General features: G+C 39.0%; 1 protein-coding gene across 2 annotated transcripts in view; it reads right to left on the minus strand.

Moving 5' to 3' along the window:
- The window catches only part of DMD (dystrophin), a 2,642,350-nt gene that overhangs the window by 2,507,047 nt on the left and 111,902 nt on the right, over positions 1 to 23,401 (minus strand). Inside the window, exon 1 of one of the 2 annotated variants that reach the window (XM_056556148.1) lies at positions 8,931 to 9,152. The exons of the other annotated variant lie outside the window; for it this stretch is intronic. Coding sequence (XP_056412123.1) covers positions 8,931 to 8,964 — 34 coding nt within the window. The 5' untranslated portion in view covers positions 8,965 to 9,152. Of the gene's footprint in view, positions 1 to 8,930; positions 9,153 to 23,401 lie in introns of those variants that run through there. 2 annotated transcript variants of the gene reach the window in all.

Genomic DNA, 23,401 nt, shown 5'->3' on the forward strand with positions numbered 1-23,401 from the left:
GCGTTGGTGTGCGGGCTCTGGTGTGTCCTTCATATAAGGATACACTGGCGAATGTCTCAATTTTAACATCAATGTTGAGGGATAGCCAATGTCATTGTATACATCTACCACAGTAGTGCACCTAAATTTCTGTTGTGTCATTACAAAATAGAATTGGTGGCGCAAAAAAAAAAGCCATCATATGGATTTTTAGGTGCAAAATTGAAAGGGTTATAATTTTTTAAATGTAAGGAGGAAAAAACGAAAGTGCAACAACTGAAAAACGCTTGGTCCTTAAGGGGTTAAAAGTTAAGTTTTACATAATGCATATCCTCAATGCGTACTTGTGCACACTAACACTTTTACAAAAGAGATCGTTTTCTTCCGCCTACCTGCCTCAGCTACTATTCTGATCCTGCCACCCGCCTGATGCCACACATCTGAGGCCAATTTCTCCTTTGTTCACCCACCTTCGTCACTGGGTATTGGTATTGCCACTGTTCGCACCACTCTGTCACCGGGTCACTTTCAGGACTCCTGATGCTGCTGCCACCGCCAGGCTGTTTCATTCTGCCACCATATTTTCTCCTCATGCTGACGCCAGCTCCAAGATGTCTCACACTGCCACCATATGTTCTCCTTCTGCTGCCAGGCTGTGTCATTCAGCCACTATATGCTGCTGCCAACTCCAGGCTTTGTCTTTCAGCCACTATATGCTGCCACCACCTCCAGGCTGTGTCTTTCAGCCACTATATGTTCTTTATATGATCCCGCCACCTCCAGGCTGTGTCATTCAGCCACTATATGTTCTACTGATGCTGCCGCAAAATCCAGGCTGTGTCATTTAGCCACTATATGCTACTGCCAACTCCAGGCTGTGTTATTCAGCCACTATATGTTCTCCTCATGCTGCCGCCACCTCCACACTGTTTCATTTAGCCACTTTATGGTTTCCTCATGCTGCCGCTGCCTGCATGCTGTGTGGTTCTACCACTATATGGTCTCCTCATACTATAGTGATGTCACCTTCATGCTCTGTCATTGTGCCCTGCGACAGGGATTCTAATAGCGACACCTCTGATCTGCATGTTATACTGAATAACAGTATTATTTAATGAACCCAGCACACACCTTATGCATATTACAGCAAGTAAAAGTGTTCTTCACTCCTATTGAGGCTCTCTGTAGGCCAGAAATAGTCAGCGAATCGGACAAATCGACTGTTTCAAATATTTGCTGATCTCTATTAAGAATTTTTGAGAAATGAGAATTTCCTTTCAAAACACTTCTATATTGCTGGCATCAAATTATTCCAATACTCTTGCTCACATAGCTTTTTTAAACTTCTTACATTATTTCCATAGAGATGTTTTAGAAGTTTGCAGTACTTATATGAGCTACCTTAAATGTTTTATCTGACTGGTCTCTCACTGTTTGCAACACTATACATAGTGAGCTGGAGAAGCCTATTTACAGTGAAGTCCACATTGTCTAAAGGCTCGCTCTCCAGCCATTTAAAGTAGTAGTCCAGTGTAGAACAACTTCTCTTCTATCCTAAGGATAGGAGCGGCCGACACATGCCTTCAATACAGCGCAATGGCAGAGCTGGAGGGTGCGTGTTGGCCACTGCTGCGTGTGGTGGTCAATACGCACTCTCTGGCCAGCAAGCCGGGGCCCTGTACAGGAGATCGCAGGAGGCCCCAGCAGTCGGGCCCCAGCGGTCGCCCCAACCCCTACCCCCCCCCCCCCTCCTGCGATCTGAAACTTATCCCCTATCCTTAGGATAGGGAAAAGTTGTTCTATACTGGACTACTCCTTTATGTTTAGCTATGATAGAATCAAAGTTACATTTTGTTTACACCAAACATATAACATATCTCAGAAGGGTTTTCATGCATACACTTCTGAAATAAACATATATTCCACTATGATGCTATACAGAGGAATACAGATGTTAGCATGTGCTACTCTGTTTCTGTGGCTTGCAATGCTATTGTCATAGGGAATAAATGTATGTAAAATAAAAGGAGTCTCTTTTCTATGTAGTTTTAATAGCAACTTATGCTAGGGCATCATGAAGATTTTGTATTGAGCGGAAGTCATAAGTTTTATGCCTCCTGCTTAGTGAACTCTTGCTAAGTCATGTAGAGTGTATGTAGTTGAAGTGTCAAATATATTAAAACACACGGGGAAAGGGGGATAATCAAGTATGTATTTGGTGCAGTTGTATTAGTGGCACAAACAGTGCCATTTGTGTCAGATTTTCATAGGTTGGGCCATGAATTAAAAAAAAAGTTTGTTCTGCACCCAAAACCTGTGTTAAACACACCACTTCACTAGTTTACAGCCAATCACAGCTGTAAAGTGAAATAAAAATGGCAGAACCATCACAAAACACGAAGGTCAATGTCTTTGTGCAGGGAATGAAAGGCTTCAAGGCTTGACACATTTTCAGCAATAGCCCAAACTTTTTTTTAATAATGAACCTTCAATAAGTGACAGGATGTAAATGCTGAGCATGGTATTAAACTGACAAAAATTGGAACACAACTAGGGCATACATATATTTCTCATTTTGGGGTTAAACTGTGGAACAGACTACTAAAGAACAGGAATTGACATTTAACCAAAAAAGAAAACACATGCACACACACACCTAAAATATTATTAAAGATTAGTGTAAAAATTTAAGAATAGTAGTATTTTTTTTAATGAAAAAAAAAATAGAAAAAAAAAACAAAATAATAAATATTTGAATTACTGATGCACTGCACTGTTGCAGGGTAAGGCTGGGTTCACATATATCAGGTGTCCGGCATAGTTTCCCTGTTGGTGCTCTGGAGGGAAACTGATGCTAAAAGTGATACTGTTCATTTGAATGGGCCAGTTCACAATCACCCAGCTTCTCCATTTTGACGCTGGATGGTTGGACATGCCAGAGGGCACCAGACAGCAGAATGCAGCCTAACACAGTTAACACATGTAAAACTGTGATATTGACCGCACCACTTTTTATGGACCAGAAAGTGAATATAAATCTCTGAATATATGCACAAAAAAATGCACAAAGCACAAGGTTAAGCCCATTTAAAAAAAAAATTGGTGAACATGGTACCATTCAGTTCAGCTTGTGTGATCTGTTGTCCTAAAAACTTGGATGTTTTTTATTTCCACTCTCTGATCTACCTTGCATTGCCTCTTCACTACTACTTTTTTCTCTAGATGAGACATGAAAAGCAGAGAGAACTGACAAATCCAGGAGCAGTGTGCGAAGAATTGTGGTGGATCCACAACAGAAAAACAGAACCTTAGGCTGGGTTCACATATGTCCGGCATCCGGCATAGGTGAACTCAGCTGAGATCTCAACACAACTGATGCCACAACTGAGGTAAGTTGTCATCAGTTGTATGGCATCCGACATCCATTGTTTCTGGACGACGAACAAGGAAACACAGGAAGCTGTGCTCACCTGTCCAGTGCTCTCCGGCATGCCCAACCATCCGGCATCAAAATTGAGACACTAGATGATTGTGAACTGTCCGATTAAAATGAACGGGATCAATTCTAGCATCAGTTTCCCTCTGGTGCACGCCGGAGGTAAACGATGCCTGACACTTGATATATGTGAATCCAGCCTTACTCAGGCGTCTTTCCAGAGGATCAAATCAAGTTGAATGAATGGTTAAAACATGGACTGTTTATTAGTTCTCATATAATGAGATAATTTTCCTTCCCGAACTGGGCACTTTATCAGGCCTGATAAAGTGACTAGTTTGGGAATGTTTTAAACATACATTTGACTCGATTTAATCCCTAGAGAAGCACCCAAGGAAGATTCCATTTTGTTGTTGTCGATCCACCACACTTGTTTTATGTTCCTCAATGCCGGTATGGCTGCTACAGTCACCGGTTTGACCACAAGGCTACTGTGATATGCTTAAGGAGATGTTGTGCCTTGAGTTCAACATCATCTAGTAAGCGACCATTTTTTACACTTAACCTGTATTTGTCAATTTATCCATTATGTGCTCGACTAGGTGCACATCTTCTATGTTTTTTCTCACTTTCAATAGAAGCAATGTAATGTCAGGCCCATATCATATTCAGCAGAACAGGCAACTATATGAAGGAGTTACAGTACATATATTCTGAAGCAGCAATATGGTAGGACTTTTTAATGAAGACTATTCACAGTAGAAATGGTCTTAATTTTGCATTTAAAATACAAATAATGGAAAGGTGTCCATAAACTTTTCCATTTGTTTTTAAACAAATGTTATGCAAATCACTACAACTACCTCCTTTACATAGGCTAGCATAAAAAACGGACCGTTCAGTTGTAATGTAGACCATAGCAAGCACTTAGCAAATAATCGGCCACAGTGTCTAGTTTAGTTTTTCTTTTAACACCATTTTGTTCTGCTCATTTTCCATGAACAATCCATTTCTCTATCTACATGAAGGGCAATAACTGATACGCACTCTGAGTTGTTTTCACTTCCTAAGTTTCAACCAACTCCTCTTCCATACAGAAATTAAAGCTTGCTGTGGACCCCCGCATAAGTCTATTATATACTGCAGACAACAAAGGTATACTCCTTAAGTATTTCTAAAATAAAATTGGAAATGAATAGTTAACAGAAAAGCTTTTGGATGCCAATGTGCAGAGCAGGTCAAAAGACTAATAGGCATCAGAGCATAAATCTTTTCATGAAAAACTGGTACTGTTCTTCTAAGATCCTATAAGGGAATATTCTTTTTTCTTTTCACTTCAACCCACGACCTTCAGAAAAATAAGTTCCACTCTGAGCGAGTTTCTTTGATAACAGAATTCAAGCCTCCAAGGACTTGTACAATACTATGTGGAAAAAAAGTAGTTGCCTTATTCAAAATCCAATCAAAACTCGAATGAATAAAAATAAAATAAACCAAGGACATCATTATTTCCTTTCATTCCTGCTTGTCTTGCCTTCAAGTATTTGTTTGGTGCATATAAAACAAAAGGTGTTGTATTGCCTGACTCAATTCTCAAGCTAAATGGTAGATACAGTGGGGAAAAAAAAAGTATTTAGTCAGCCACCAATTGTGCAAATTCTCCCACTTAAAAAGATGAGAGAGGCCTGTAATTTTCCTCATAGGTATACCTCAACTATGAGAAACATAATGAGAAAAAAAAATCCATAAAATCACATTGTAGTAAGCAATTCAGATTCTCAGCTCTCTCCCTCGGAGCTAAGAGCACTCAGACTGGCGTTGGCTGCGCCTAATGCTTGTAGACAGTAGAAGAAAGAGATGTCTAGTGCAAAATCATGCAGAACGGAGCAATTTTATTGCAAAATGTCACCTCGGTGCAAGGACATGGTGGACAATTGTGACGCCTTCTGGCCCTACAACTGGACCTTAGACTAAGGCCCAGTTGTAGGGCCGAAACGCGTCACACCATGTCCTTGTACTGAGGGGACATTTTGCCATAAAATCGCTCTTTTCTGCATCATTTTGCACTGGAAATCTCTTTCTTCTACTGTATAAAATCCTATTGTCTGATTTTTAAATAATTTATTTATTTTATGGTGGAAAATACGTATTTGGTCACCTACAAACACACAAACACCTACAAGCACGATTCTTGCTCTCACAGACCTGTAACTTCTTCTTTAAGAGTCTCCTCTGTCCTCCACTGGTTACCTATATTTATGGCACCTGTTTGAACTTGTTGTCAGTATAAAAGACACCTGTCCACAACCTCAAACAGTCACACTCCAAACTCCACTATGGCCAAGACGAAAGGGCTATTGAAGGACACCAAAAACACAATTATAGACCTGCACCAGGCTGGGAAGACTGAATCTGCAATAGGCAAGCAGTTTGGTGTGAAGAAATCAACTGTGGGAGGAATTATTAGAAAATCGAAGATATACAAGACCACTTATAATCTCCCTCTATCTGGGGCTCACCCCGTGGTGTCAAAATGATCACAAGAACAGTGAGCAAAAATCCCAGAACCACTCTGGGGGACCTAGTGAATGACATGCAGAGAGCTGGGACCAAAGTAACAAAGGCTACCATCAGTAACGCACTGCGCCGCCAGGCACTTAAATCATGCAGTGCCAGACTTTTCTCCCTGCTGAAGCCAGTACATGTGATGAAGGGTAGAGGAAAAAAAATGGACTTGTAGCACAAACCACTTGGACAGCAATGGAGGTAAAATTCTTCTTTATTACAGCCAAACAACAATGCGTTTCGAGGTTACAGCAATCTTGAAATCTTGCAGTTTTCATGCAGGTCACTAGGCCTAAAACTTAGCTGAGACTGAGAATTACACTAAAAGGAGACAACAGTGTATAATAGTTGATGCTTACAGACCAGCCTCCCCCTACCACTAAAATGATTTCTGCAAAAGTCAGACACCTTTCCCATTCATATCAAAAGGATAGCTTCAGTCTATTGTTACATATGAGGTTTGCTGTTAAATAATAAATAATGATGTAAAAAATAAAATCGGCATAGTGGGGGGACTACAATATAATCTAAAATAGGTGGATAAATGTTATTGCTGATCAGTGTTTGAAAAGAAAATTTTATTATTCTCTGTACTGCATCTGACAGCATAACTGTCATACGTTCTCATAGGTTCAGCATACATGTAAATGCAGTAGTTCCCAAAGCTCTGCGCTGAGTCAGTCTGAATGTATTATTAAGTGGCGGATGCGTAATTGCTGTCAATATTTTCTGTCACACTACAACTGTGCTTTTCAGCTGCCTCTCCGGACCCCATGAATAGGCTGTAGGCAGCTAATTGCCAGCTGCACGGTCATGTGCTTTCTGCCCTGAAGATGACTTCAAATTGTAATTCAAGATGCCCACAAAGAGAATGAAGAGAAAGTAATCCAGCTTCTACGTGATACAAAATTGGGAACTTTAAATCTAAAACAAGAGTTCAGTGTGAAACCTAACAGGTGTATCGCAGAGGAATATCATAAAATAAAACCCCACTGTGTTTGTTTTAAGTTGTACAATCTGTTTCTATTTTTTATTTTTATTTTTTGGTGTTTGTATTTTAATATACAGTACAGTAATACTTTATTCCCTGCAGAGTCAGTGTTTCTATGTACTAAAATAACCACAATGAGAGAACGAAGATCTAAGGAGGTCTTGCTTGAGTCCATACTTTATTGGTTGGGCACAGATTCGAGCAATATTGACTACGGAAATCCTTTATAACCTGCGGTCCTATGAGAAATCATTTGCAATTTGAGGCCTTTATGGGAATATCTGTAGTCATCTCTTTTCAGCCAGTCATATCTACATTTGATACTTTGGGGTATATGTATCAAAATGTCAAAAAATAGATATATGTGCAATATTTACCAACAATGACTCTACAGATAATGTGGTCATTTGTCAGTAGAAAGGTGTGTGGAAATATGGAGCGTATCATATGAAAACAACATTGTGGGTCATGCAGCTCTCAAAATTTCAATGTAAACATCAGTATTGATAGACATCACTCATCATAAATGCTTTTTTAGTATATTGTTTACTCGCTATATATGTTTTATAGTGTACATACATGAAAATGTATGATTAACACCTATGTAAATATTATTAATACAAATGTTACATTCTAATGGCAGAACCTGACATGTATACAACACCGAGTGATGATACATTGAACTGTAGGACAGGAAGGTCTACCTTACACTTCATAAAGAGGTTCTACAGCAGCTGAAGTATGTACTATCTACTGTAAATTAAAAAGAATATTAAAAGTCACCATAAAGATGTGATATATGTGTACAGGAAGAGTGATGCAGTTGCCCATAGCAACTAATCATATTGTGTCTTTCGTTTTCAAATTGTCCTGTGAAAAATGAAAGAAGCGATCTGATTGGTTGCTATGGGCAACTGTACCACTCTTCCTCTACACACGTTTTGATAAATATTCCCCTATTTTATCATATTATGTTCTGTACATTATTCCACGTATGACAGTGATGTCTAAACTGTGGACCTCCAGATGTTACAATGCTGGGAGTTGTAGTTTTTTAACATCTGGAGGCCCACAGTTTGGAGGCCACAGTCATATATAATCAATTTAGTGACCTCCGATGCAAACTGCAATATAAAGCACAATTCCTTAGCTGGAATTGAAACATGTTTCATGGGGGAACCCTTACATTTTACCAAACAAACAAAAACACAAGAATGCCCAGACTTCAGATAGTACTGAATACACACACACACACACACACACACATATATATATATATATATATATATATATATATATATATATATATATATATATATATATATACATATATGTATATCTGCTACAGAAAAATACTATTTAAGTACAGAGCAAAAATTAAAAAAAAATACCACTATAGAAGAGCTGATATTTTCCTTTAACGCCATGTAAAGTATACATTGATAATTTATTGATTTCCTATAATATATAGGGTTATCTATGCTCAGGTATCCTTCATCAGCATGCACACTAACTTTTTATGTGCACATTCTAATATGCTTATTACCATCAATAAAAAAAACTATTTACAAAGACATTTTAAAATATTGAACATCTGTATTTATGTTAAATTGATGCTTAAATTGATGCTAAAATGACACATACAGTAGTAAATTACAAATATCCACAAATCTAGTTCCACAACTTCGTTGCAATCTGCTAAGCAGGTGCATTCAGCACTATTCACTTTTCATGAAATGGTATAGTATTACTGAAACATGTATTCTACTATGATCACCATCCACATTACACATATTTACTTATAGTCATAGTTCAATCCTTTACAGGGATACCCATAAAGGTAGACACAGTCCTCCGCATTGCTGAAATACTCCTAATAACTGTTAATATCAATCCCTACAGTACTGAAATGGTAAATATGTCCTTCTCTTGATCAGCTGTTAGGCAATAAATACTTACAGGATTCTTCCTCTTCAGAGCAAGATGGTTCCATAAGGAGACCTCAAAGATTAAAAATTCTTGTAGAAGAAATATTTGCTGGTTCTTAAGAGTTAAAAAGCAAATGGGACATAAAGTTTAAAAGTAAATAGGAAAACAGAAATAAAAGGTGTCTGTCCCCTCTATTTAAATACTACGACTAGTGGAAAGCTTCAGAAGTCTTCTTCCCTGCAGTTGAAGTGATTGTTCTATCCAGTGAGCTAAGAAAGTAACTGATGCCAGAGTTTTCTAGAGGCCAGTAGATATTTGACATTCCAGTACTTGCGCACAGGCTGTAAACAAATCAGTTCTTCTACTAGAAAGGACTGCTAGGCATACATATATGGTTTTCTTTTGAGTGGCATGTATAATATGGTCACTATGGGTGTTAACATCCTTTTTAACAACCACACTGTCAAATTTCCAGCCGTTATTTTCCTTGCCTGCTGTGTACTATTATGTCCCAAAAAGTTAGGATTACAAACAGTGTGTGTAAATGTGGATGATTTGTCACTCACTGCACAAGAATACACTTTTGACAGGAGTCCCTGCTCCTGGATTTATGATAAAGAGCGCTGTACTAATAGTGTAAAGTGCATTTAAAAAAAGAGTAACAAACACCCAATTGACAGTGGCTTCAGCCTCATATTTTATTTGACATAATCATTAAAAAAAAGCCTGCAATTTTTTTTCCCAGCCTTTTTAATTAATATGGCTAAAAATGTGCAGTTAAGAAAATATGCTGTAAAATTTGATGAAGTGTGAACCTGGCCCAATGTAAATGGAACAGTGCTCACATGATTATGCTGGTGGCAAATTTAGAACCAAAATAAGTATTAATGTACGCAAAATTGTGAATTATTTACTCTCCGCATTTAGTATATATCTCCTTGATTTTTAGTTCATATGACACCAATCTATTGCTAAAAATGTAATATGGCTCCCAAGGAATAAAAGTTTTGGGACCTCTGCACTACATGAATAGCCTCTCAGGGGAACTACAGTGTGTATGCAGACAAAGCTTTCCACAGCAATAACCACTGCTTTTAGTTAAGGGGGTTTGTCCTTATGAGGCAACATTTTTCAAGGGAACCTATCATCAGATTCATGCTGCCAGAACCCCTGTTTGAGGTAGAGACAGGCTCCCTTGTTAAAGTGACATACAATTTTTTCAAAAATGTATCTGCATTTCAGAGTAATCATATTTATAACTCCTGGTGGGAACGCAGATCCGAGTCATAAGGGAAGTCCCCGGTGGCTTCTTAATTATCCACTGGCCTTGATTGATAGATTGCTCCCTATTTGCTTATGGGTGAAGATCTATCAATAAGGTTAGGCAGGTGACAGGCACTTCCGGGGTCACTGCTGCCCGTCATTATCAGTGAGGTCCCGAAGCCAGAAATTTTTGCCAGAGTTTAGCGAATGGGCAGAACTGAACATGTGATCACGCAGTCTTAGAATTAATAAATATAAAAAAAAATATGCCTTACTTATTAATAGGGGTTAAAGGGGTACTCCACCCCTAGATATCTTATCTTACAAAGGATAGGGGATAAGATGTCAGATCGCGGGGGTCCCGCTGCCTGGGACCCCTGGGATCTCGGCTGCAGCACCCACCTCAACGGCTTCCGGCAACGCTGGAGGCTTCGGATCCCGACCACGCGAGTGAAAGAGCGTGACGTCAGGACTTCGCCCCGTGTGACGCCACGCCCCGCCCCTCAGTGCAAGTCTATGGGAGGGGGCGTGATGGCCCCTCCCATAGGCTTGCATTGAGGGGGTGGAGCGTGACGTCACATGGGGGCGGAGCCGAGATGTCACAACGCTCCGGCCCCGGGATCGACAGTAATCAGATCCGGAGCGCAGACGCTCCGGGGACTGATTTTAACGGGGTGCAGCGTGCAAGATCACGGGGGTCCCCAGCGGCGGGACCCCCCGCGATCAGGCATCTTATCCCTTATCCTTTGGATAGGGGATAAGATGTCTAAGCACCGGAGTACCCCTTTAATCATTTAAAGGGGTACTCCGGTTAAAACCTTTTTTCTTTTAAATCAACTGGTGGCAGAAAGTTAAACAGATTTGCAAATTACTTCTATTAAAAAAGCTTAATCCTTCCTGTCCTTATTAGCTGCTGAATACTACAGAGGAAATTATTTTCTTTTTGGAATGCTCTCTGATGACATCATGACCACAGTTCTCTCTGCTGATGTTATTATAATAATGCTTTATTTATTGCTGTCCTTAGTGGGATTTGAACCCAAGTCCCCAGCACTGCTAACCACTAAGCCACCATGCTGCCCTTAGCATACATCTGCTATGCATGGTTGCTAAAATGGACAGAGATGTCAGCAGAGAGCACTGTGTTTGTGATGTCATCAGTGTTCCAAAAAGAAAGGAATTTCCTCTGTAGCATTCAGCAGCTAATAAGTACTGGAAGGATTAATATTTTTTAATAGAAGTAATTTACAAATATGTTTAACTTTCTGCCACCAGTTGATTTAAAAGAAAAAAGGTTTTCACCGGAGTACCCCTTTAATGCTGACCAAAGTTGTACATTTAGAGGTGAAGGTAAAATGCTGGGTTCAGGCAAAGTAAAGGCAAATATTTTTAACAAATGCAGCTTGTACCAATTTAGATTACATAAACAACTCATAAGGAAGAGTGGATGGTCTCCATGAGCTAAATTTGCACCAAGTGGATGTGTAGAAAATTGCTATGGACATTTTTACATATCATTAACCCCTTAAGGACTCAGGGTTTTTCCGTTTTTGCACTTTCGTTTTTTCCTCCTTACCTTTTAAAAATCCTAACCCTTTCAATTTTCCACCAAAAAATCCATATTATGGCTTATTTTTTGCGTCGCCAATTCTACATTACAGTGAAATTAGTCATTTTACCCAAAATTGCACGACGAAACGGAAAAAAAAATCATTGTGCGACAAAATCGGAAAAAAAACGCCATTTTGTAACTTTTGGGGGCTTACGTTTCTACGCAGTGCATATTTCGGTAAAAATTACACCTTATCATTATTCTGTAGGTCCATACGGTAAAAATGATACCCTATTTATATAGGTTTGATTTTGTCGCACTTCTGGAAAAAATCATAACTACATGCAGGAAAATTTATACGTTTAAAAATGTAATTTTCTGACCCCTATAACTTTTTTATTTTTCCACGTACAGGGCGGTATGAGGACGCATTTTTTGCGCAGTGATCTGAAGTTTTTATCGGTATGATTTTTGTTTTGATCGGACTTTTTGATCACTATTTATTCATTTTTTAATGGTATAAAAAGTGACCAAAATACGCTTTTTTGGACTTTGGAATTTTTTTTGCGCATACGCCATTGACCGTGCGGTATAATTAATGATATATTTTTATAGTTCGGACATTTACGCACGCGGCGATACCACATATGTTTATTTATTTATTTTTTTACACTGTTTTATTTTTTTTTATGGGAAAAGGGGGGTGATTCAAACTTTTATTAGGGAAGGGGTTAAATGACCTTTATTAACACTTTAAAAAAAAAAAATTTTGCAGTGTTATAGGTCCCATAGGGATGTATAACACTGTACACACTGATCTCCTATGCTATGTATTAACACGCCTGTGATCAGCATTATCGGCGCTTGACTGCTCCTGCCTGGATCTCAGGCACGGAGCAGTCATTCGCCGATCGGACACCGAGGAGGCAGGTAAGGGCCCTCCCGGTGTCCGATCAGCTGTTCGGGACGCCGCGATTTCACCGTGGTGGTCCCGAACAGCCCGACTGAGCAGCCGGGTCACTTTCAGTTTCACTTTAGAAGCGGCGGTCAGCTTTGATCGGCGATGTGTGGTATTAGCCGCGGATCCCGGCCGTTGATGAGTGCCGGGACCGACGCGATATGATGCAGGATCGCGGCGCGATGCCGCTTCATATGCCGCTGCGTCGTTAAGGGGTTAAACGAAAATTACTTTTAAAACACATTTTATAGTAAATACTATATATGAAGCTGTCATTTTGATCAGCTCAATGTTCTATGATTTAACAGTAAAAATAATGCTAATTGGATCATAAAAAAGGAAAGTCAAGCAGTTTGAATGGTGTTAGGAATACATTACCAATAGCATAAAATATATTTTAGCTGGCAACCCAACATGGCTTTTTATTCCTTTACAAACCTTTGGTGACAAACTTATAATGTACTGGGTAAAGCCATCAACATCACAAAGCACAATAAAAAATGGACCCAACTTTGATGGTATCAGTTTGGCCAAGGTGAACAATAAAAGTAACTCATCTTATTTATTGTAAGGATAACAGTAAGGTAATGATACCCTTAATGGGGTACTCCACCCTTAGACATCTTATCCCCTATCAAAAGGATAGGGGATAAGATGTCCGATCGCGGGGGTCCCCCGGGATCTCGGCTGCAGCACCCCGCTTTCATTAGTGCCCAAAGCAAACTCGCTCTGTGCGTAATGATGGGCAATACAGGGGCCGGAGCATTGTGATGCCCAGCTCCGCCACCCTCATGATGCCACGGTCCGCCCCCTTAATGCAAGTCTATGGGATGGGGCATTATGGCCTCCATGCCCCCTCCTATAGACTTGTATTGAGGGGGTGGGCCATGACATCACGAGGGGCAGAGCCGTGACTTCACAATGCTCTCGCCCCCTGTTTTGCCCGTCATTATGCACAGAGCAAGTTTGCTCTGTGCAGTAATGGCAGCGGGATGCTGTAGCCGAGATCCCAGGGGTCCCCAGTGGTTTGGATAAGGGATAAGATATCTAGGGGGGCAGTACTCCTTTAAGAAGCACACTAGTAGTAGAACTTAATAGTGTTTCTTTGTGCTTTATAGACATCCTGTTAAGGTGTGACATAGATGCAATACAAGCTTACAAGAGATAGAACATTGACATAATGGTTTAACTGGAGTTTATATATGGGTAATAATATTTTTATTGCCTAACCTGGTTCATTTAATTAAACCAACATAAAATATTTAAGGCATGCTATAAGCCTTAACAGTATCTTCTCATATAAAACATGTTCAGTATTATCTACTAAGCCAATGTTATAAAACCTTTATTGTTGTATTACTGTCTTGAGGGCTCTTTAAAAATGTGTCCTACAAAGGTCATTAAAATCTAATAAAAAGTAATAAATTAACTATGAAGTTAAAGTGCAAATGATTATTGTCTTCATTATTGCAGTCTATTGGGTTTGCTTCACTGTGCATGTGTATTCAGGACAACTGGTTATGGATCCTCGACAGGTACAGAAGACCATCTGCAGCTCCATATGACATTTGTTCCGTTACTTCTTATTTTATATATCTAGTTTTCATACAGTTTTACATATCACTTACCATACACATTTTAGTGCCTATATTTGTTCAGGGACACTTTTAAAAGAAAACTATGGCTTATTGGGGAATAATGATAGTTTTAAAGAGTAGAGCTCTGCATAAAAAATATATTGTGCACACTGTTTCCTTGATGGTTAATAATTATTAGAAAGCTATTAAATTATAGTAATATTTTTTCTATGAACTGGAAGCTCCTATTGGCCATATAAGATTTTCTAAGGGATGTAGTGAATCTACAGTATAATATTTATATCTGTAATATTGTTGGCATGTGACATCATCTATGGTAATGTAATAATTCATATAAAAACACTGTTGAAGCAAATGCTTGTGTGGACAAGCTACTAAACCTTTACTGCTGGAGTCCAGTATGGCTAACAATGTTCACTATATACTACATATGAAAAGTTAGTTCATGAATGACCATGTGCAACTGACTGAATGGAAAGAATTGTCCCACAGACTCATAAAAACAATATTTGTGGAAAACTGGTCCAAGCCTGGTGGCTTAATCACTAGCACAGAAGTGGCTCTCTAATTAGGCATGTTAGGCATCCGTCTAATGACTCGCTCTTGTGGGGGCCTCGTTGCAGCCTCACTTACCCACCTAACAATGTAAACTGAATAGTGATGCATACAAAATGCTATTTATATAGTTAATTTATACTATGGCTTGCCTTTCTTTTGTATTCATGAGTGTCAGTGAGGGCCTCATGTTCGAGTTTTGCCCAAGGCCTCACAAAGTCTAGAGCCATCTTTGGACTAACACAATGCTCTACAGGCTGGGGTTCTTAAGTCAAATTATGACCAGAATAATCCATGAAAATGATGTGTTTTTGTGGCTTTTATTTGACAATTGCAAAGGGCCCGGGAGCTCAAGCTACCAATCTACTAGATAAGTTACTTAGTACAAGGACATTTTTTTTTTTTTGTTATCCAGTGTTAATAATAGAAAACTGTCATCCTCACCTCATGCTATAAGGCATAGTAGTGCTTGAGTTGGTTTAAAGGTGGGAATGGAAAATAATGAATGGATAGACTACATTTCCTTGAAATATTATGAAAGTAAGAGATAGGTAGTTTTGAAAAAAGACCAACTAAAGGGACGACATAAAAAAATATGTACTGTATTAATATATGAAAGGTCAATATAGAGAGCTCTCTGATCATCTCTTTTTATTGAGGACCAAGGGGCATCCTCTACTGTACATCTAAAGGAAAGTAGGTTTGTACACTATCATAGAAGACTCATTTACTGTAAGACAACAAAACTCTTTCCTGGGGGAGGTTGTCATGGTAAACTTATTAAAAGAGTTCATGAGGGGCCTGGATACATTTCTGAAGTGTAAACATAATGTTAAAGTTATTGTTATTAGAAACTTGAGAAGAGTCATTGAACCAGGGACTTATTCTAATTTCCAGATTTGGAGTTAGGAAGGACTATTATTATTATTATTATTATTATTTTCATTTTAGGATGATACTACTGATAAACTACTGGAGTTTGTTACTATGTTGCAATTGATACACTGCTCAAAAAATAATGGGAACACTTAAACAACACAATGTAACTTCATGTCAATCACACTTCTGTGAAATCACACTGTCCACTCAGGAAGCAACACTGATTGACAATCAATTTCCCATGTGTTGTGCAAAAGGAACAGACAACAGGTGGAAATTATAGGCAATTGGCAAGACACCCCCAATAAAGGAGTGGTTCTGCAGGTGGTGTCCACATATCACTTCTCAGTTCCAATGCTTCCTGGCTGATGTTTTGGTCACTTTTTAATGCTGGCGGTGCTTTCACTCTAGTGGTAGCATGAGACAGAGTCTATAACTGACACAAGTGGCTCAGGTAGTGCAACTCATCCAGGATGGCACATCAAGAAGGTTTGCTGTGTCTGTCAGCGTAGTGTCCAGAGCATGGAGGTGCTTCCAGGAGACAGGCCAGTACATCAGGAGATGGGGAGGAGGCCATAGGAAGGCAACAACCCAGCAGCAGGACCACTACCTTCGCCTTTGTGCAAGGAGGAGCAGAAGGAGCACTGCCAGAGCCCTGCAAAATGACCTTCAGCAGGCCACAAATGCTCATGTGTCCACTCATATGGTCAGAAACAGACTCCATAAGGGTGGTATGAGGGCCCGACATCCACAGGTGGGGGTCGTGCTTACAGTCCAACACCGTGCAGGACGTTTGGCATTTGCCAGAGAACACAAAGATTGGCGCGCCCTGTGCTCTTCACAGATAAAAGCAGGTTCACACTGAGCACATGTGACATACTTGACAGAGTCTGAAGATGCCGTGGAGAACATTCTGCTGTCTGCAACATCCTCCAACATGACCGGTTTGGCAGTGGGTCAGTAATGGTGTGGGGTGGCATTTCTTTGGGGGGGGGGGCGGCACAGCCCATCATGTGCTTGCCAGAGGTAGCCTGACTGCCATTAGGTACCGGGATGAGACCCTCAGACCCCTTGTGAGACCATATGCTGGTGCAGTTGACCCTGGGTTCCTCCTAATGCAAGACAATGCTAGACCTCATGTGGCTGGAGTGTGTCAGCAGTTCCTGCAAGAGGAAGGCATTGATGCTATGGACTGGCCCGCCCGTTCCCCAGACCGGAATCCAATTGAGCACATCTGGGACATCATGTCTCGCTCCATCCACCAATGCCACATTGCACCACAGACTGTCCAGGAGTTGGTGGATGCTTTAGTCCAGGTCTGGGAGGACATCCCTCAGGAGACCATCTGCCACCTAATCAGGAGCATGCCCAGGTGTTGTAGGGAGGTCATACGTGTATGTGGCAGTTACACACACTACTGAGCCTCATTTTGACTTGTTTTAAGGACATTACATCAAAGTTGGATCAGCATGTAGTATTGTTTTCCACTTTGATTTTCAGTATGACTCGATATCCGGACCTCCATGGGTTGATAAATTTGGTTTCCATAGAAAATTTTTGTGTGATTTTGTGGTCAGCACATTCAACTATGTAAAGAGGATTTCACACGATTAGTTCATTCATTCTGATGTAGGATGTGTTATCTTAGTGTTCCCTTTATTTTTTTAGGCAGTGTATATTATAGTGCGTATAAAAAATAGGAGAAAATGTTATCTGTTTGAGAAAGTACTGTACTATACTTGATAACCTAAGAATAAAAAAGGTAAATTCCAAACGGAAGCAACACAACATAAAACCTAAATGATAGACAGGAAGAGAAAATTGTAGGTGTCTAGCCCGAGCTGTAACAGTTGACTCAAAGATGTTTAAGGCAAGGACACTGCTTACTCATTTTTGTGTCACATTCAATATAAATGGACATCTACAGAGGGCATCGTTTATAATTCTGAAAGGCTTCCTTGATGCAGAACACTACAGGCTGCACATGTTTGACAATCATTCAAAAAGTCTTTTAAGCATTTCTTTTACTATTTGATCACAAACTAACACATTTATAACTTTGTAAAGACCTATAAATTCTGTAAATTGTTCTCACTGATGAAAATGTCTTTCTTAGCATACAACAGGTAAGCCAGGTCCTTGCAATATACTCTCTATATATACCAGATCTACTTCTGATAAACAGGTGTTTTCCATTGATAATGGCGCCATAGAATGTATACATTAACTCATTACATCTCAGTGTGATGTAATGAATGGATAATGTGCCACACAGTTTGGTACATGTCACCTTTATATGTATTTAAATTAATTCAAATCTATTCAGCTATTACTTTTACCAGCATAGAACTACAGTACAGCACCTGGAATTCTTGCCAATTAATGCTTAAAAAGTAGAGGGGAGATGTATATAATATCTACTGCCCACACTGTAATTACCTATTGAAGGTAGAAGTGACATTCACATAAAGTTGCTGGTTTTGCAACTTTGAAATTAGAAACACATAACTTTTAGCCTTAGCTGTCATCAACAACAATGCACTGTGTATTAAGAGGTTTATGGAGCTGTAAATTAATGCCAAGAGACCCATTGCCTTTTCCTTAAAATCACATTACTTCATGTTTCTAGCAATGTTACGGATGATCCTCGTCATTTGCTCAGAAAATGAACAGTATGGTCATCTGAAAAATACAATTTGGATTTTATGATACTTTCAAAATAGTCTTATAAATACATTTTGTGAGAGGGATAATGCATTAAGCATTTTTTTTTGTCTGAGCTATTTGCAGTGGCTGAAAGGTTGTACCTTTTTTCCCACAGGAAAGCATTTGCCATGGTAATTCTGCAATTTTTCTGAAACTCATCATGGATGATGTTGTGTTACGGTGAAGCGCTAGCGATAAAATATGTATTGAACTGTAAGACGTCAGATTCATCTATAAATTTATATATATATATATATATATATATATATATATATATATATATATATATATATACATATATATATCTCCAGCTGTAATGGCCGTTTATTTGTTTTTGTATTTTTCTGTTTAGGGGTGTATTCACATACTAGGATGTTCAGAGCAGTTTTCTATTCTCCCTTGATAGGGAATGGTTAATGCTCTGAACAAAGGATAATTCGGGTGAGTCTATTATAAACCAGACTTCTCCTGCATTCATTGCTGGTTATCTTGTCCAATACTCTATATCTGTTTAGTTTAATGCCACTATGTCTGTTTGCGCAACATTCTGACTATGTTTGCTTGAGCATTTACCTTGAATTGATCTTGTCATTTTATCTGGTTTTATAGCCATGGTTATATAGCATGCTCCTTGTACTTTAGTCTGTGTTACATTAATCGGTTTTAAGATTATGTTTGTTCATTCTGCATTGTCTGTGTTCACACTGAGTTAGTCCTGCTAGTGTTATTCGTGCTCTGTATTTTATAATTCCTGTTTGGTGTTCTGGAGTCTATTATATTAGTCTATTGAGAAATATCCTGTCTCGTATCCTGACCAGTGTTCTTCTACATTGTAAAGTTTGGTGTTCTTGTTTCCGTTTTTATGAAGTTATATGTTTTATATTTCTGTTTCCTACTGGGTCAGCATCCTGACCACACTGTGGAGTGTGCCTGCTGGCCAGTAGCCTATTTGGCTTTATTAATAATGGCTACTCCTTTTGTGGAGTGGGGTGTCAAGTTTGTTTGTTCTATGCCCCACTGTAAACAGTGTCCTATGTTTCCTTATCAGTTTGCCTGTTTATATTCTGCCCTGTTAGTATTTGTATTATGTTTGGTATGTCTGGTTATCTAGTAGTTTTCTGTTTCGGTTCTGGCCTGTGACCGACTATATATATATACATATATATATATTATGTGTTTATATGCCACTGCACTTTAGCGCAGGCAGGAACCGGCTCCAAGTTGTCGATTCACTGCTTAGGGTGTATGGGCAAGTAGGCAGGGAGAGTGTTTTTAGGGTGAGTTTAGGGCTCACTCTCCCTGTCCTCCATAGGTCATGACATCAGCAATATAAATTTGGAGAAGTAATTATTGTAAATGATCCGTTAAGTTAAGGGTTACTCTGTACTATTCATGTAGTCCCTCTCTTTGTGAAGCCACAAGGGATAAGTGTCTGATCATGGGGGTCTGCCCACTGCGTTAACGGAGTGGAATCGACATCGATGTACTCATATGCGATGTGCACAGTGCAGAGTGCAAATGCCGAAAACAATATGTGGGGAGAACAATCCAACCCCTTAATTTGCGACTAAACAAACATTGCTCGAATATAAGGAAGACTTTCCTACTAAACGGCCTCTCCCGACACTGCAGCCAACACTATCCAGGTGATCCGCAACCTATAAAAATCACCCCCTTCAAACGTATAAAACCATCAGTGACAAACAGATTCAAGATGCTCACAAGAAAATAAATATTCTGGATATACAGCATGCAATCCTTGAAACCGCACGGACTCAATGAAATCACTGAACTGGTGTACTAATGTAACCAAAACAAGTTTATACCTGCCTCCATCTACCCCACTTACCCCATACACTATCCCTCAATCATAACCAGCCCCATACCAGTTTGCATTCTATTCTCTGACCCCTTCCACCTCCGCCATCTCCATATACTTACACCTGCATATCCAACATTTACCATCCCTTTCACAACACCTCTCTAGGTATGCATCCATTCAGAGCATATCCATGTCATATTCATGACATATTCATGTCACAATCATGCCATAGCCCTACTCACGTCATACTTATGTCATATTCATGCCGTTTCCATGTCATATTCATGTTTTATTCATATTCATGTCATATTCATGTCTTATTCATGCCATATTCACGTCATATTCATATCCATGTCATATAGATGTCATATCCATATCCATGCCATATTCATGTCATATCCATATTCATGTCATTTGTGTCGCATTCATGTCACATCCATATTCATGTCATATTTATATGCCTGTAATATTCATGCCATATTCCTATCCATGTCATATCCATGTCATATTCAAGTCATATTCACATTCATATTCATTTCATATTCGCATCATATCCATGTCATATTCATGTCATAATCATATTCATATTCATGTCATATGCATGCCATATCCATGCCATATCCATATTCATGTTATTTTTATGTCATATCCATATACATGTCAATTGTGTCACATTCATGTCATATCCATATCATGCCATACTCATATTTCTGTCATATTCATGCCATATCCACGTCCTATTCATGTTATATTTATATTTTGTTCATGTCATATTCATGACATATTCATACCATATCCATGTCATACTCATGTCATCCTTTATAATCACTTCCCCGTCATGCACTGTCATTTCTCACAAAATAAGAACCAGGCTCCGCTACAGAAATCAAAGTAACGGAGTCCCCCCTAATACTCAACTACATCGGTGATTCATACTGAGCCCACACTTGCCTCCTGCAACGCAGACTGGGTCCCACCGCCACAGTGTGCTGGCAGTGGTCCCCATCACGGAGCGCAGCCGTCCACCTGAGTGTATCACTTAGCCCAGAGTGCAGCAGCACATACACGCGCTCCACAGCGAGCTGTAAATCACAGCCACAGGAATCCTGTAACAGCCGCCTGCAGTCCAGGTAGTACTGCACCTCACACATGGCAATTATCAAACAAAGACCCATACCAGAATATCAGCACACTTCAGAGCAATATGTATATATTTTCCCTGTACATTAATATACTGTCAATACATTTAAATTTGTGTTTGATCGTAAACATGTTTAAACTTTCGCAGTCTTTTTGCATATATATAAGGAGCCAATTGGATGAACCAGACCACATGACCTGATGAAGAGGGGGTCCTGCCCCTCAAAACGTGTTGTCTGATACTATTTTGTCACTTTGTTCTGTTTTTTTATTTATTTTGTATTTATTTTTGGGCCAATAAAGCCTCCTTTTTTTTGCATCTATATCTGAGTTTCTCTCAGTTCTTTACCAATACAAGAACAGAAGATAGGACATCCACTGATTTTGAAGATATAGGCTGGGTTCACACATGTCCAGCATCCAGTGAACTAAGCGAACTCAGCCTAGATTTCGACAAGTTGTCATTAGTTGTACGGCATCCGGCAAGCTGTGTTTCCTTTTCCGGTGCCCTCCGGCGTGTCCAACCATCCGGCATCAAAATTGAGACAATGGATTAATGTGAACTGTCCCATTCAAATGAATGGGATCAGTTCTAGCATCAGTTTCCCTCCGGTGCACGCCAGAGGAAAACTTTGCCGGATCCCTGATATATGTGAACCCAGCCTAAGATGGTGAAGTGCTGTAGATTTTAAGACTTGAATATTGGCCTCATTATTTAAACAATTACTATCTATCTATATATCTATCTATCATCGATCAATCTGTCTGTCTATCTATCTTGCCATTTGTGAATTGCTGCTACATATCCTAATAAAAAGAAGAACATTGTTGAATGTGTTGCCATACCTGATGGTTATTTTCAAATGTGTAATCTATCTCTAAGGCTATATTTTGAGCTTTTGATTAAGGTTGTATATACATTGTATATTTTTGTTGCATGGCCTTCATACCACTGTTCAATTTATATGGAAAAGTGCCCATGGTCTCTCTGGCAGGCTCATTAAAAGAAGCCTGAAAACACAAAATAGCAGAGACTGAGGAAAAACACCATGAACGCCTTCAGAGCTGACCTACAAAATAACATTTTCTTCAAAGAGAGGAGCTGATGAAATAAGATTCATCAATCTCTATGAAAGTGTTTTTTTAAAAGAAAGATAAACATGAGACATTTCATTTTAGAAAGCTACCAGACACATGGGGTAAATTCATCAATGTAAGTTAAACTAAGCCTTGAAAACTTTACGGTATACTGTATCTATCAGATAAGTGTACTTTTTTAAAACTGTGAAAAAAAAGTCCCAATAGGGAGTGACACAATCAGGTAGTGGTGTGGTGTAGCATATACAAACTTGTAGTATAACATATTGAAAAAAAAAAAAAAAAAAAAAAAATATATATATATATATATATATATATATATATATATATGTGTGTATATATATATATATATATATATATATATATATATATATATATATATATTTTTTTTTTTCTGTAAAAAGGACAAGACCAAGCAGTCAGGGCATTGTGAACTGTGGATCATTCACTAGTCCTATGTAGCAACCAAATTGCATGCTTAGAGGAAAGAACCGTATCAATTTGTCTTGTTCAGATGTTGGCATTATCTGCTACATAGCTAAATGCTAAAGTGTTTGGTTCTGTCTACACTACAGTTAGTGCTCCTTTTCTTAAAGGGGTATTCCAGGCCAAAACTTTTTTTCCTGTTGTGAAAAAAGTGCAGGAACTCCGTTCCCATGAGTTCCTGCAGGACTTGAGCCCTGGATTGGATGCTATGAAAGTTATAGTATTGATTATTATATCTTATTTATATACTTAATTGTATACTTTGTTGATTATTGTCTATTTTATGTTGTTATATTGTATTTATTTTTAAGTAAAGACAACCTCCAAATGTATAAAACATGTTTGCTAAAATGAAATATAACGTGTGCTCCATATGCAATTCATGAGGGATGAAGTCTTGAATTTGTATTCCTATTATTTAGGGAATGCCAAGAAAAGATGAAG

This window comes from Hyla sarda, chromosome 2 (assembly GCF_029499605.1).
Source record: "Hyla sarda isolate aHylSar1 chromosome 2, aHylSar1.hap1, whole genome shotgun sequence".
NCBI lineage: Eukaryota > Metazoa > Chordata > Amphibia > Anura > Hylidae > Hyla > Hyla sarda.